This window comes from Rissa tridactyla, chromosome 7 (assembly GCF_028500815.1).
Source record: "Rissa tridactyla isolate bRisTri1 chromosome 7, bRisTri1.patW.cur.20221130, whole genome shotgun sequence".
Taxonomy (NCBI): Eukaryota; Metazoa; Chordata; class Aves; order Charadriiformes; family Laridae; genus Rissa; species Rissa tridactyla.
Window position 1 is genome coordinate 31,810,949 of NC_071472.1, and position 16,815 is coordinate 31,827,763.

Consider the following 16,815-nt stretch of genomic DNA (forward strand, 5'->3'; position numbering starts at 1 on the left):
TGACTCTCAAGCAAATAACCTGACCAAAGAGAAACTCCAGCCCTCAAGAGGGGCCCTCCTTTTCTCTCAGCTCTATCTATCTAAAGACGACCCATCTTTCATAAATTCCTACTGAAGACTGCTCCAGAAACTGCTGAGAATATTTTGGAGAGAAAGAACCTCTCCACCTCAAAGCTGACCTAAGAGACCACAAAGACGGAAAGGTAACAGCCAGCTGAGAACGACCATGAAATTGTAACGGCTTCTCTGACAGCTGTCACTCTTCTCTCCAAAGAGTAAGAAAGGTCAGGGAGGTAGCCAGAAAAACGAATGCCATCCCAACACACCCACAGACACACCACACACACACAAACAGACTTCATTTTTCACGCATTCAACAGAGAGGTGAAGTTTGCAAAAGCTGCCGTGCACCCACCTTCAAATATTTCTAACCCAACAGCCCAGTTTGCTGGTAGAATTAGTAGCGTGCTCAGAAGTGAATGAGCAACATCTAAAAGCAAGAAGGAAAAATATGGTTTTCAGAGCTCAGCTGCACTTCCCTCCTTAACTCGGCAGCTACAGCCAGGGTACTTGGCAGTCTAGCATTGACTGCAAAATGTGAACACTACACTGTAGACAGCAATTCCAGAAAGCCAGGATGGAGAAAGGGAATCGTAGTCAATTCTCATTGCACACTGCAGACTCAGAATAGTACAACTAAATCACAAATCTGAGCTAACTGTTTACTCAGAGCTCTGTATGACACTTAACTAACGGAAAGCTGCACACGTGTCATCAGAAATGTCAGGTATAATTGCAAGTCTTCACATGAACCTTTTGTGACTTGCAGGTTACTCTCTACATTTACCTATTTCTAACTATTCTCCTCACTTTACGCCTGTCATTGCAGTGGTCAGCACACCTGCCTCAGAAATCTCTCTCATCTGTAAGAGATGGAAGCAAACACGAAACCCCTCTGCCTGGCCTTCTCCCTCACTGCTTTGCAGCTGATGGAGCTGCACAGTAAACACGCAAGATCCTCTGTTGGCATGACTTTGCCTCCAGCCTGAAGGTGGAAAAGAGCAAAAAAACGGAACTGCAATAATCATCTGGTTAGTTTCACAGAGGTGCATGTGCACACATGAGCAGTAATGAGAAAACTAACTAGGAAGGGAAATAGAAAATGCTGGGGATAAAAGCAAGGTTTAGTGATAAGGAGTACAAAAGGAGTAAGCAGAATGACCTCTGACAAAATAAGAAAGAGAAATATCGGAGAACCTTTCATGCTGATTGTGTTTTAATTAAAATCATTAACAAAGACCGCTGTCTTTGGCATGACATCAACCACAACTTCCCACTTGTGAAACATGAACAAAAGTCCTTTCTGGCTTCTAATTCACATAAAAATGGGAGCTAGAGCAGCTTCTTTTGGCTTTCACTGAACTGCTGACAAATACTATTTGATTCCAGAAGGTTTTAAACTCTGTAATTGCAAGGTACGTCTGATCTCAGCTAAAGGGCGGGGGAAAAATATACACTCAACTATTTTTTTTGTGACCAAAAATCCCCCAGACAAATCAAATGCACAGACATTTCAAGTAAATCTGTCTTCCCAGATGTTCTTACACGTTCTCATCAATCTTTCGTGAATATCTTCAATCGCCTTTTATACAGTTCCAATAGACATCTTATGGTTTATGTCCTCTTAGGCTCTCTCTTTTTAACTCAGCCTATCCCACCGTGCACCCTAGATACATTCTTTCTTGAAAACCGTTTACAGAGCTCAGCTGCACCCCTTATTTAGCTTACATCCACTGCTTTGTCAATGCATTTTTTAGAATAAGAGTCTAGAAAAAGAATGTGCAAACAGTCTTTGAAACTCAGGTCAGGCTGAAAATCCCCGAAGAGTAGTTCTTGGTTACTTGTAATTTAACATCTTTGTGCACACAGGGGAACCAGATTCATAATGAAGCCCTTTTAACAGGCTGGTTGTTTCCAAAGGTGGCTCTTCAATTTTTTTTTCTTTTTCCCTTCAGTGAAACACTTTGGAGAACAAATTAAAATGACTGTATTTAAAACAGCCAGAAAAGTACTTATCTATGGAGGAATGCTGTGCTGTCAGATATACTGTCTTCCTGTTGAGTTTAAAAAAAAAATAAAAATCTCCTTTCTTGAAAATCCAAGACATTTTTGAAAAAGAGTAGTAACACTGCTGCGTTGCCAAGTCTACTCTGGTTTCCTCCATTCTGCTTCTAGGTTTTCCACGCAACTCCTGTCCCTGATCTGGCATCCAGTACTCCATATAATGTGAAATAAAGGTTCTTTTGTTTGGCTTAGGACTGGCATACGCTTATATTTATTTTGTAACCACCTGAGAATAGCAATGTCATTAAAAAAAAAAAGTCTCGCATACGTAGACACGGAGGAGCATGCACACAGAAAGCAGAGAATTAGCTATAACATTTAATGGGAATAACACTTCAAAATAGATGGTTATGGTTTTATGATGGACAATCCCAGTACATCATGGGCCCAGTGACATCAGATACCAGAGAGATGCCTGTCATCACTCCAGAGAACCCACTTGGCTTTTCAGGACATTTTGCAAACTTAGAAGAGCTGTGGATAAATCACACTGTGTGGTGCTACGGGGGACTCTTCCCTTTTTGAACAGCTGTTCTGAGACTTACAGGGCTTTGGAAAGTAGCTCTTCCCGTCTATTTCCAAGTCTACTCATGGTGGCCTCCCTGGACCAGTAATCTAGTGTAGATGCCCAGAAATGTGCATTAGTGGGATCCAGTCCCTAGTTATTTAAATAAGAGGTCACAAGGCTGAGAATTTTCAAGGATACGATACACGAGTCAAATGTATGACTGACATTACAGTACCTGCTTGTAGAAATGTCCTCAAAGGGGTAAAGGATTTCTCCGTTGTTGCAAATCTCACAGATGAAACCCTTCTGACTGCAAAGGCTGCAGCTGTACACATGAGAGGTGGCAAACTTGATCACCTTCCCCAAGAAAGGAGCCAGCTTTCCTTCAATAACCTGAAATGAGGAGAAGACAATATTGAAGGAACGCCCCCAAAAATGACCAGAACTACCTGAAGGACTGAGACAATATTTATTAATACAGAAATGCAGGTAAGTGCTGCTGGTTAAAACAACAGGAAAGCTACTTCCCAACAATTATAGCTCCATGAAATCACCAGTGACAACAGTAGCCAATGAACTAGCAATGATCCAAAAGTAAAACCGAAGTTACTATCTCTCTGTAAGTCTATATGGCAGTAACACAAGATTAACAGCCATTTTAAGTACAACAATTCATATACTAAGGCACAAAAAAGTAGATAGGAAAAGAGTTTAAGGCTTCCATGTTATCATCTAACTGACAGCTACAGATACTGCCTTACATTTATGATTTTAGTTTCTTGCAATTTTTATGTACAAATTGCAGTTTTGTCTTTGTTCCTCTTCCTCCAAAGCACAATTTTTTTTTGCATATTTTTGTGAACAGAACCCTGGCTTTCCTTCTTTAGTAAGGTTGAGTTTTCCATTGAAAACCATTAAAATACAATACTCCCCTCATTGCCAAAATGAATAAATTCTCAGATAAACTCTTGAATAGGAACTGTGTTTTTTTCCTTCAGTGTCCAGCTCTCAAATCAAGAAGTCCCTCACTGCCAGACAATCCTGCTAGACCATTAGAAGTGATTAGCACTCCCTGTGTTGGTGTGAAAAAAGGGCCATGCAGTATAGATTAAACTGCTAGCCACAACACTCATCTAAATTTGTGACTCAGTGACAATGCCTCAATAAGGGGTGCTACTCAGGCAAAATACTTTCCATTCAGATCAAACTTCCAGAGACTTTAAGGAATTCTGCTGGTGTAGGCAATAATGAAGATGGAATAAGGCCCTAAGTGTATATTCTTCTCTCCTGGGCTTCCTGTGGTCTGAATGGCAGCCTGCCAGATTAGCGATAGAAATGTGTCACGGGTTTTGATAGTGAACTCCTATAAAAAGGAAAAAGAATGCAATAATTGCTGACTGAAGGCTTGCACAGGGCTGTGTCCTGAAACCTAAAAGTGGGGAGATTTACACTTAAATGTGTGCCAGATTCAGTTCAGGCACCCATTCCCTAAATATGGTAACACACCACTTGTAATTTGGGTTTAGTGTAAATGAATCTAGAGAAAGCGATGGTCAAGGCAGAGAAGAACAACAGAGACTTTGGAAACATACCTTCCCTAAAGTAGAAAGGAGAAAAGTAGAAAGGAAAAAAATTTGTGTTCCAGGGCAACTTCCTGCCCGCTAGCCAAGATAGCCACTATTAAAGAGTACACGTGGAAAAGACAGTGCACAGGTAGCACTGATGTTGATGGCATTGAATGATAGGGGCTGAGATGTGCCCCCTCTTCGCTTTCAGCTCTCGCCTGCTAACAACATCTGCAACAACAGGAAGCAGCAATGTTATTGCTAGTACTGCAGATAGGACATCTGCTCATGTTAGAGGAAAAATGACGTTCCTATTGCATCCTGGTATAGGAAGATCCCCTTCAACCAGAATATAAACAATGCAGAGAAGCTGCTGCATGAAATACAAAAATGAAGCCATAGTTCAAGGTACTGACATTACTAACCTTGTAACAGATGGTCAGAAGTTAGCTTAGCTCCCCTAGGCTGGGTTTTGTTTTTCATTTTAAAGGAAGAATTTTTTTGCTTGCAGACTCCAGAGCTACAGAGGGTCTAAAAGCCAAAAAGGTAGGAAGTAGAGGAAAGACAGGGAAGCTGATAGTGTTCAACACACAGGAGGGGAGAAACAGTGAAGCCACCCAGCTAGTGAGTGACATGGCTACAATCACCCTCCAAAAGCCATCATCACTAATGGGCCTACAAAGACAATAAACCACAACACATACATATTTTCCAAAGCATTTTCATGCTACAGCAACCACCTCTCTCAGGTCACAAGAGCTCAGCTTAAAATACCAGGCTGAAGACAGAGCTGCAAACAAACTCTCTAAGGCTGTACTAATGTCACTGTCAGCCAGGGCTTAAATCTCTGAATTAAAAATCACATTTTATATAATGTCATAAACAAAATTAACACAATCTATTACCTTCCTAAGCACCAGGGGTGAATTTAAGTCTATAGAAGGCACAAAAGGTTTCCTATGCTGAAGAGCTCGCAACCTAAGCAAGATAGATTGAGAATGGGCAGCTGCCCCCGAGGAGCTGGGGTTATTTGTCCCTGTTTATTTATTTATTTGTACAGCTCGTTGTAGCACTGTAGTGGGTTGGCTTGTAACTCTGGCCACTGGAGAGATACAATGAAGGTGATATCTTCAAAGCACCATGCATGCCAATTTTGCAATGTGAATTACAGGTCATTTTACTGTATTATGGGAGGAAGACAAAATGCAACATCAAACTGATGTTATCGCTGTTTTTAGCATCTGTAAATTTTGTGTCATTTTGTTTCATCAGAGACCCCAAGGCTGTGCACAGGATATGACCTTTCCGTGCAGCCTTCTGTCATTCGCGTTTGTAGCTAATAAGAATAAAATCCTCATCTCCATTTACCCTGACAAGCAAAAAGAAAGATTTCTACTTGCTGTGCCCAAGAGGAGTTCCATGGTAAGACTTCCCTAGTGACTGTTTTGTGGCTTGGGAAAAGGAGCGTAGGACATGTAATCAAAGGTGTCAAAACTTCTCCTGCAACTGAGCACTCTCTTGTGACAGCTGGAGGCCCAGGGTCGGTCAGTTTAGACAACCCAGAACCACAATGGCAGACTCCCAGGATGTTCTCCCAGTTGATGCTGGAATCTGATCTTGAGTTTCAAGGAAAACACAAGCGATTAAACAATAAAAGTGTGTTAAACAAATGTAATGCATTATCCAGGTATCAGGAAAATGGGGAGGCAGAGGGATGGGGGAAGAAAACCTCAAGAGGCCGTCTTGGCAAAGGCAGTAACATCTATGTCATTCTTTACAGCTATATCTGTTACTAAAGATAAGCATTTCAGAGACGGAGACTCCACAGCCCCCAGTGCAGTGTAACCCAGCACACGTCTGTTCTCACTGCTGGAGTCACTCCTGAGCTTTGACCCGAACCTTTCCTAATGACATTTCAGTTTACAAAATAAGCTTACAAAATAAGTTTACAAAATAGAGAAACTGTGAAATCACACACTACAAGCTGCAGAACAGTCCACCACATTTCATAAGAAACGTGGAAATTTAGCACAAAACTAAGTTAAGAGTATGACAGAGGAACAGAAAACAAAAATTTCACCATTGGCTTATCCCTGTAACATAATACAGACGCAACATGCACCTGCAAAGACTTAAAAATATATTCCTGCATCTTAAAAAAAAAATTTAAAAAATAGCATCAAGCTTAAAACAAATTAAAATTTTGCTGAGTTCAGATTCTCTTCTACCTACAGCATACATGGAGAGCAAGGTCTGTTTTCTAATCCAAATTCTTTGTAGTGCAAGCAATTGTTTCGTTGTCCAAAATTAAGAGTGAAAGGTGACTGATGAGGGCATCCTGGTCATCAACTGATGGAGGGAGCAATGCGGCTTTCTCTTCCTAAACCGGTCAAGGAACCCATCCCAAAATGATTCTGGATATGGGGCCATGCTCTTATAGTTAGCTTACCTACCGCTGCTGCGCCTGGAATATATTGGGTTACGCTGCTTGGTGACAACGGGAGGAAAATACGTGTGTTCGAAGGCCCAAAGCAAGTCATCTCTGAATAGCCCCAGATGAGAATCACTGTCCACCTCTGTGGATCTGGAAAAACACTTCTCTAAGCTACCACAGGACAGAAAGCTGTTGTTTTACATACTGCAGCTCCTAACTGCGTGTCTCACATTAGGAACTGTATAAAAAATACACACCCACATGTACACACATAAAAGACAGGCCCTGCCCTCAAAGCACTTACAATTTAAGCCAACAAAACAAACACAGCTTTTTACACTAACTGCCACGTATCTCCCACCCTAAATGGGACAAACTGTGTTTTGGAGGAGCCTCCCTGCACACACTGTAACGAGCATCCCCTTGGTGAGAGCAAGGGCTGCAGGTGCCGCGGCTGCTGGGGCAGCAGTATAAATCCAAAGAAACAATAACGCTCTGTATGAGTCAGGTGGGGGGAAAAACAGGGACTGCCGAATACCAGCAGACAAGCCAATGCTGGCAGCGGCTGTGAGAGCCCTGGGCAGTGGGAAGACACGATGCACGTGCACTGGGTTAAGTTTTTCCTGGTTCAGCAGGAAGACAGAGAAGATGAAAGGCAGCAGGGGCTACGGCACAAGTTGAAATCCCTTTGGACGCATCACATTAATATGATCATGAGGGCTATGTGTGATCAGTCAAAGTTTAACTCATTGTCAGGAGGGCTGCTGGCCCCCAGAGGTTTCCTGATCCTTCTATCCAAAGACTGGAAGTTACTCATGGTTCCCTCGATCTATCAAGGTGATGTGGTCAGAAACGAGTGGGCAGCCAACTATCTCCAGAGAATAAGAACTGGGAAGGCCATAGACCACAGCATCATTCACAGGCAGAGAAATACTATTCAGTGGCCTGCTATGCGCACTACAGTGCTGCTGCCCACAGACAACTTCCAGGAGCAGCATGTATTGCCCAGGGGACTCCTGCTGGTATCCCTGTGCCCGACCTCCACGACACATTTCTGAGCCCGCGATGCACCAGAGGAGAGGCAGTCTCCTCACCCCTGACACACACTGAGCTTCATACAGCTCTGTCCTGACCCCATACCTCATCCAAGCTCTTCGGGCCAAGCACTATGCTGGCAGAAGTCCACCTCTGAAGGCCCCCACTCCCCAGCTTGCGCCTAAACTTCCTCCTCCCATGCAGCACAGTACAGGGGGTCCAAACCTCCAGCCCATTACACGCAGCAGAGAGAAGCCAAGTCACTTTGCCTCCCCTTCTCAGTCAACAAAGACTCCTTGTATGAGAACATACTTACCAGCATGAAGGAGGGTTGCACAAACTAGTCCCACGGGAGCGCAATGTAGTGAGCACAGTGTTGCAATATATATGTTTTCATATTAAAAACCAAACTAGAAAAGTGGCCAAGGTAACAGTGGCAGAACTTCCCTGTTGAGAGTTCTAACCCAGAGATACGGTAACCTAAACTCCTGGCTTGTAATAACTTTCTGATTGGAAAACAGAACACGACCCAAAAAAAAGTACGAAAAAAACCTAATACAAAATCAGAGTTTGTTCTAGTCCCTGAGAGTTTTCAAATTAGAAAAGACATAATAGAAAAATTAAAATGCACTGAAAAGCAATCAAATATTGATTAGACAAGGTAAGCATGGAAGTCCTCTCCAAACTCAGACTGTGTCACTCCCAAAGAGGTAATATTACAAGGGCTTTTAGGGGGAACTAGAGGGGGCGTGTGTGGAAACAGAAGGAAAATGAGTCAGGTGTAATCCACTATTGCTTCAAGTAATGCCTCCATAGCCTTCCATCCACGAATTAGACCAGGTCCACAGAAATACCCAACCTTTGCACCATGCGACATAAATCAACACTGAAATCTATCAGGCATGATGAGCTTTCTGGACAGGAGAGAAAAATTAGTACAGTTTTCAGACATTTCTCAGGGCAGTGAGTGTTTGTTTTGAGGGCAAGGCTCCTGTCAGCAATGCTAGCTAAGAAGTAAAAAGTAAGGAGTAATACCTCCATCCCTGCAGGAGTCCACATTGTGAACTGGAGTGAGGGTCATCAAATATCCTACCCTGTCTGTGCATTTTTTCCAACTTCTAAAAGTGCAATAGATGTTTACATAGCATGGAGATGATAAATACCTTTGATCACCTACATGAGGATTGTCAAGACAGGCAGTAAAGGGGATACAGCTTGCCGAGCTTTCAGACGCACTGTTCTGCTCGATGTGAGGAACTGCCAAGGTTAAAAAGTCCAAATTCTGAAAAGTGTCATGGTATGTTAAACCACATCAAGGGTTTCTGGATTAAAATAATTGTTAGATTGAATTTTCTAGTCTGAGTAATTTCCAACATATGATAATAAAAGCAAAATCAGTAGTAGTTAATGGAGAATCCACAGATAAAGGATACTTTAACACAAACTATCCAGAATCTAAGAGAAGGAAGAGAAATCTACCCACATACGTATATTCTGCCAGTCTGACATACGGGACAGCCAATGACCACAGGCATCATGTACCAGCCTGTCTAGGAACACCGTAACTTCACTGTGGCTAAGTGATCAGTGAATAAACACTGAGAAGGGAGACAGAAATGTCCCCCACTCTCCCGAATTCTCAGACCTGGACCTATAATTTCCTCATGTATGGGAAGCACAGGAGAAAACCCTGGTTATTATCCTCATAGAGGAGTACCTGCTGCTACTGCTCTGCTTAAAAGCCCCACCACAAGGGTTTCATATCCTAGGTAAAGCGGTGAAAATACTATAAAACTCAGGTACACTATCACTGCCACTGAGAGACAAGCTGAATTTGCCAAATGGTTTTGTGACCCCACCCTTTAAATCAGCTTGTTAATCATTATCGTCATAGGGGTGATAAAGTTGTTTTATAAGCCAACACTGAAGCAGTAACATTAACTACTTATGTAGGGGCTGGTGTATTTCTCTGCAGATAACATTTATTAGAAGGCACTCTCTTTAAAGACACAGGCTTGCCTCATAACCTTCTTCTGGAGCACCGAGCGATCTGTTCCACTTCTTCCTCCAGTCTGATTTACATGTCAGACACAAGTGATGCCTGGAGGGGACGGGTTAAGTGATATGAAATCCCTAAAACACCTTGAACTACAGGTTCAAATCTCAACTGGATTGTCCCGGCCTCTCCTCCTGACGGAACAAAATTTATGATTATTTCTCAAGGCCAGACACACACTTGGCTCTATCTGAGAGACAGACACAGACAGAATGTGCCAGGAGGCATTGACGCAATGCAGAAGAGACATGAAAAGGCCAAGAGGCACCGAGAAAATAGAAGGGGTGGTAGACATGAAGCTCATTCACCATTCCCAATTATATACATTGAAGGGACAGAAAGTCCTTTAATTATTGGGATTAGTGTCACAAGCATGCCTGGCAGAAGGAAGCTATCTGAAGGAGCAGTCAACAATCATGCACAGCTTTCCACCATCCTCCAAAGTCAAGGTTTCTGCCTCCTCCTGGTTGTTTTCTTTCTACCTCTACAGAAACAGCTAGTCTGAATCAAATATCTTTTGCTAACAAGCTCAGAGGTAAACTCCAGCTTTGCCTAGACTTCAGGGTACCACAGAGAACGTGCTTCCTGGACTGAATTAAAGGGAAAATAGAATCTCCTTCTGAACAGATTGGTTAGTTCATCACTGTGCCCACTACTCTCCAAATTCCACCAGTGGAAGCTTTGTGGAGGAGGACTAAACACCCAGTAATCTTTCTTCACTTCCAGGACAGACAAGAAATATGCTTTTGAAAGAACTACCAATGAAATAAGAAAACAGGGCTAGAAAAAACACCTCTAAAACCTCCAGGTTATTCCTCACCCTGCGGCACAACCAACTGACAGATGACTGACTTGCTTAAAAACTTCTCACCACAGAAGATTCCACAGCTCTCCAGTGCTCAAAGCAGCTGGGAAGTTTTTCCTGATGCTTGCCTCAGATGCCTTTTGCTGCAGTCTTTGTTCCACACTCTACCTCCTAGCCCTACATTGCTCAATCTGTTTCAGAAAGCATTTTCTGAACGCATTCTCTTCTCTGTCACAGGTGACCCCTGTTGCAAGCAAGAGCAGACTGGGGTGCAGGAAAGCTACAGTGGTTGCCTTATCTCTGCCAGCTGCAGAACAGGCACGTATTTTGAGCATTTGTTAAGCATGGAGATTGGGCATTACAGCACAGAGGGTAAAACAGAATCTCTGCCCCACACCAGGTTTCCGCAGGGTTGGGATTTCTGCGATGAAAACACAGACTTGGAGACAAGCACGCCATAATATGCTTAGCTAAGGATAATGCAGGCTGCAGAGGAAAGAAAGGGAAAACACATTCCCTGGCTGGGAAGTTCCTAGTCATTTATATCTGGCGAACAGACAATGGTCGCGGACTGCTAATTTCCTTGAGGATTTTTTCCCTTCCGTTTGCCAGATCCTTAACACTGCGAATTCTTGTTACGATTTCAATGCACAATTAATCTTTAGTTCAGAGGAAAGGGAAATGGAAGGAGGAAGGATGATCATGAGGTAAAAAAGCCCGAGGGAGGCAGATATCAGATCTCGGCTCTGCCCCATCTTTTGTGCAATATACTGGTCTGGTCAGCTTTCCTTGCTCCATTTTGACTCCCAGTCATCTCTTTCAGATTGCCTGCCTTGTTTATTTAAATTGTAAGTGACTTAAGGGAAAAATGATTTCTTAATATTTGTGTGCACACACATTAGAATCAGTCACCATGCATTGCTGTAAAACAAACAAAAAAAACCCACAGCAATAACTTCAGGAGAGCCCCATCTTTTGTTGCTACAGCCATGCTATGGGCCACAACCCCTGCTCCTGACAGTTATGGTGGGTGACACCACCCCATCCTCGCGCTCCTCTTCCCATTGCAGGTCCCTGGCTGTCCCAAGAGCCTGTTCAGGTGGACGGGAATAAGTGAGGCCAGGGTCTCCGTTCATCCACTGCTGACACCAGCACAAGTCTGACGCACATGACGCCATTTTGCCATCGCCGGCCTTGACACAGACAAAGCGACATCATGCAGCCACACGCTGTGCCGTGCTAACTCATCACCCACACCGGGCAGAGAACATCCCGAAAGGAAACCTGGCAGTAAACACTGCAAAGAACAAAAAAAAAAAAAAACTGCCACAAAACCAACTACCAAATAAATCAAACTAAAGGAGAAACAAGTGAGAATTTGAATAAACAGAAATCACGAGCTCCCTTTGACTTCTTTGCACCAGGCAGTCCACACTGATGGCAGAGCCATTTGCTGTTCATGGTCCTTCCAAACCAGATCACTCGATACGTTGCACTTTAATTTGTTATTAAAGTTATATTCCACAAATTAGCCACTAGCTATAATAGGCCCTGGGAAGAGGACGAAAAACAAAACAAGGTCAAGAGCAAATGCTGCTAATCTGTGACAAGCAGATAGAGGCAGGGAGCAAGGTGAAAACGGGAGTTTTACATTGGTTGGGGGAGAGGAACAAAGCGGTGACAGTCCAAGTGAATTTACAGCAGGAGGCACAGAGGATGACAAGGTCCCTCCAAGTCCTCCCCAACTCCTCTCATGGAAGGGAAGAAAAGCCTGAAATTTCTGCAGGTCCCCGTGCAAGCTGACACAAGTGAGAAAGAGACGGAATTGCCTCAGTATAAACAACACGCCTGGAAATCGCTCCTGCCAGCTCCCCAGCCAGCCCGGCAACGAGACTCCAGCCCTGCAGCCTCTGCCTTTGCGCCCACTGTGTTTCAACTGTCTTTCCTTCTCCTTCCCCCAAGGTTTCCAGGCAGCTACATGTCAATTTTGTCACACCCCAAGTTCTCCTAATCTTGTTGCAGGGATGAATTATAGGTTGTTTTAAGAAACAGGTATTCAAGCAAAGGTTAAAGGGTGTTTTAATCAAACAAGGTTGAAAGAGTACCAGGAATTTGGCTGGTGGAGAATAGAAAACACTTTCCTTAGTTCAAAAACATATGTGACTCTAAATACACACACAAGCAAATACGCATTCAGGCAGAGAGTATACATGTGCCTTTTTTTTTTTTTTTAAGATTAAGCAGGCAATTGCATGCAGAGATATTAACTGACTGTACATGCCCACTGAGTAAGATGTTATTTCATGAGTGATATCACAAAATTAGAAACTCTCCTGCCTTGCACAGGACTGGATCAGGGCATTTTAAGTAGGAGTCCTCTGAAGGATTTTAGAACAAGAAAGCAACATACCAAGAAAACAGGGCTACTCTGAAAAAAAACTCTGTGAGCACAAAGTATATTTAAAAAAATTTTATATAAAAAATTTTCTTCTCTCATCCAAGCAGGTGGCCCTGAGACAGTATTTTTGTTTCCTTGGGAAATCTGGCTTCTTGGGATGTTATTCCTTGAGATACATCCAGCTGCCTCTCCTGAATAGACATTTTATGTGAAGTACAGCAATGAGATTAGAGCCCAATCTTTCACACCGCTAACCCTGATCAGTGCTGGGCCTTTCATTCTGCACAGCAAAAAAAGAATGGAAGAAACCTGGTTATCACAAAGCACTAGAAAAGTGGTAGCTTATATTGCTACTGCCTCTTCTAGGGGCTGAAAAAATTAAAATATCTCTGGAGATCTCAACTCAGAAGCTCCTGCGAGCCACTGGCACCACTGCTGGGTTGTTTTAAACAGAGTTTCTTTCTAAAAAGCCACACTTACCCCAAGTGGCCTAGATTACATATTCACGTGGAAAAGCACCACATGTATTTAATAAGCCCTGTTGAAAACTCTGGTTTCAAGCAGTGCAAAAACCAGTTGTGCTATTAAAAATACCTATTAACAATCTTGCTGTATCTCCACGCTTTGCCTCCAAGACTTTAACACACCTAACTCAGATTAACTTGTCTTCCTGGCTGCCACTTGCCAAAACGCTCCTGACCAGATCTTCCCCCACGAGCCTGGCCGGTTCTGCCATGCTCTCCGCCTGACCACGAGCCATTCTGAATGACAGCAACTCCCTGCCCCAGCAGAGCTGTGGTAAAAAGGAAACGCCAGTAAGATCATTGCCATTACCACTAATTGTAGGCAGAGCTGTCAGCGCTTTGGGGAATTATACACACACCTGGAATATCAGCTAACCTGAAGCTTCCTGTTCTGCTGAAAGGCAACTCAGTGCTAGCAAACTCCAGGGAGTGACAGAAATGAGTGATAAAGGAGTCATAGCCACAGGAAAGTATACAAGCTGTTTAATTGGTGTTACGCTGGCAGACCTTTTAATATTTATGGAAATGTATATTGTGTATTTTTTCCCATCCTAGGACTATTTTCATATTCTTCTGCTAATACAGTTACCATAGTCATACAGGCACAGGTTGCAAAGGAAGGACGTAAAGATGGCTGTTAGCATTATGTCGTTATGGTCCAAGCTGCATGTTTACATAGTTCAAGTACAGAATTATCTATGTGCCTCAAAATCCTAATGTATTTAAATCACATAACATATTTAAAACAGGTCAGAAGGACTACCCCTCCAAAGTGCTGGTTTCCCTCTTTTGAACTTAATTGTGCTTAGGGTGTCTATTTTAAACATACACCTAGTAAAGTGGGACTCATTTCACCTTCATTCCATTAGAAATGACTTGTTCTGGTGTCAGAGAAAGCTGGTAGCAGAGCTGGGAAGAGAGTCCAGACCTCTCGTGCGTCAGGATGAGAACTGCACCACTGTACAAATTAACAATGTGTACACCTCTCACCTCCCCACACGACCATCTGTTTCTGTCTACCTCCTACCAAATATTTAAGAACAGAGGCTGTACCTGACATGCAAGTTAAAACCCACCAGTGTTTTAAACCAGCTCTGCTCTGAGCAACATCTTCCAACCTGTGGCCAGTTGAATACCGGTAGTAACGTGCTGCAGGACTTGCATCTCTGTCACACTTGCTGTGTCAACCCTTGCTTAGGAGGATGGGGATGTAAATTAAAGTTTTCACTACAGTGCTGAAATTTGAACTGTGGCAGCTACAGCACGGATGTGCTTGGCATTTTGCTGCCCTTGCTGAGCACATGAACTCCTGCAAATAACTGCGACAGACAAACCTTAGCAATCTCAGCATAGCCAGGCCTGCCAAACACCTCATTCTTCTCCTCATTTGCTACCTCCTGCCCCTCAAGCACAAAAAAGGGCTTGCCTAAACTTAAAAGGATCTGCTGGTACAGCTACATGGGTAAACCTCTCTGGTAAATAAAGTTTAAGCTGATACAGTTTATACTGAATCACTCAATGAAACAAATGACAGCAAAAGACTCTCTCATTGATATAACTGAGTTTGCACTAACGCTTTTACAGGTATAGCTGTATCTGTTAAGAGCAGGGGGTGGGGTGGGGGGTATTTCTCATGTCCCTATTCCAGTAACACCTCTAAAACTAGAGAAAGCCCAACGTATGTTAGCCAAACCCCATTTCTGTCAATCAATATAGCCACATGCACACTACTAGCTTTCACCAGCACAGGCATGTGGGTTAGATGCTACTTCCCATGCTTCTTGTGTGTGAATAAAAAGAAACTGGGCAAGGACAACACCACCGATGGGCTTGGAAGTTGCCGGGCTGTACATTACAAATCTAAGCCCAGCATTTCTCAATTATTGTATGAGGACTGAGTGATCTGAAAAGGAGTTTTACCTCCGAAAAAACTGGCAAGTCAAGAGCAAAAAGAGTCCACATCTCCTTGCAGTCTTTGCTATTGTTGGGACTCATAAAACAACTTGTCTAAATCAACCTAAAGTTTTGCACATGCAAAAATGCTAGAAAGAGCATCCCCAAAATCCTCCTCCATCTCGGTCAAGGAAAATACAGGAAGGACACAAATTTGACATTGGAAAAGGAGATGTGATGAAAATACCGCATGGGTTAAATGCCTGGAAAAGCAAAGAAGACCTAAGATTTTCTTTGTTCTTCTAAGGCTTCCTAATCCTGATCTAAAAATATACTAGGCTCAAATTAGGTGGAACTTATGTTTCGTTGAAGTTCATTTTTATTCCCCATATTTTTGCTAGAGAACCTTATATGCACAAAATTGTGAATAGAAACATTAAGATTTCCATATTGGGAATGCTTCTGTTAGACCAACTGTTCACCTAGTCCAAAACCCTATCCCACGCTGTAATCAGTACTATATACGTCAGAGGAAGACGAAATCATTGATCCGTCTGTCAATAGGGAAGACATCTTCCTAATCCCCTCAGTAAATAATATGTCTATTCTGAAACCTTATAATCTCTTTATTTTACGTAGTGTAACTGTGGACATTCTCATTACGGATACTTAATCCTCTCAAAGATGATAAACTTCTGGCCTCAGTAATATTACTGTGGCATTAAGTTCCTCATCCTCGCTGTGTGTTCTGCAAAGAAGTATTTCTATTAAGGATTTTTATGCGTATCTCATATTCACTGTATGACCTGCGCTATATTATTGTGAGAAGAGGGGTCTCCTGTTCATCCTTTCTCTCCACTGTTCTTCACATTGTTTATAGGTTCATCTACAGGTAGATAGTCAGGAAAGTTGATCTGAAGTAAATGGATGTTTTAATTAAATTTTAACGGATTAGTTTATCTACAATGTTAAAATGGATAAATTATACTACATTAAATCCCTGTATGGACATACACATTCAGAATGAAAATTGGCCTTAATACAATTTAGCTCACTTTGCTTCCAAAGTAAATGGAGATAAACCAAATGAAAGCCACTCATATTTTGAATAACAGTATTTACACAGTGATTCAATGTAATTCAACTCATTGTTTTAAATTCCCATTTTTTGTCACTTTGGTTTTTTTCCCCAAGTGTTCCTGTGTAAACAAGTCTTCAAATCATCATCTTTTCAAATCTCCTGTCTCACAGTTTCCATCCTTGACGTCTATACATTTTTGCCGTTATGTGGATCCTTTTTACTTTACCATATCTTTTGGGGATAGTGTAATTGCCATGATTAAGAGTGTTTCTCCAGTAAAGACCATCACTGCAGTAAGTTCTGTACACTTGTATATCTTGCTATTTATCATAAAAAATAGGCAAGACATCAGTTAACTCTCTGTGTGGATTAAGCACCTGAATTTTGAACTC

At 42.5% G+C, this 16,815-nt stretch overlaps 1 protein-coding gene across 1 annotated transcript in view; it reads right to left on the reverse strand.

Annotated features, from left to right (window-relative positions):
* The window catches only part of PLEKHM3 (pleckstrin homology domain containing M3), a 91,849-nt gene that overhangs the window by 16,713 nt on the left and 58,321 nt on the right, over positions 1 to 16,815 (reverse strand). The window contains exon 7 of the mRNA XM_054209312.1: positions 2,868 to 3,025. Within this exon, the coding sequence (XP_054065287.1) occupies positions 2,868 to 3,025 (158 nt within the window). The remainder of the gene's footprint in view (positions 1 to 2,867; positions 3,026 to 16,815) is intronic.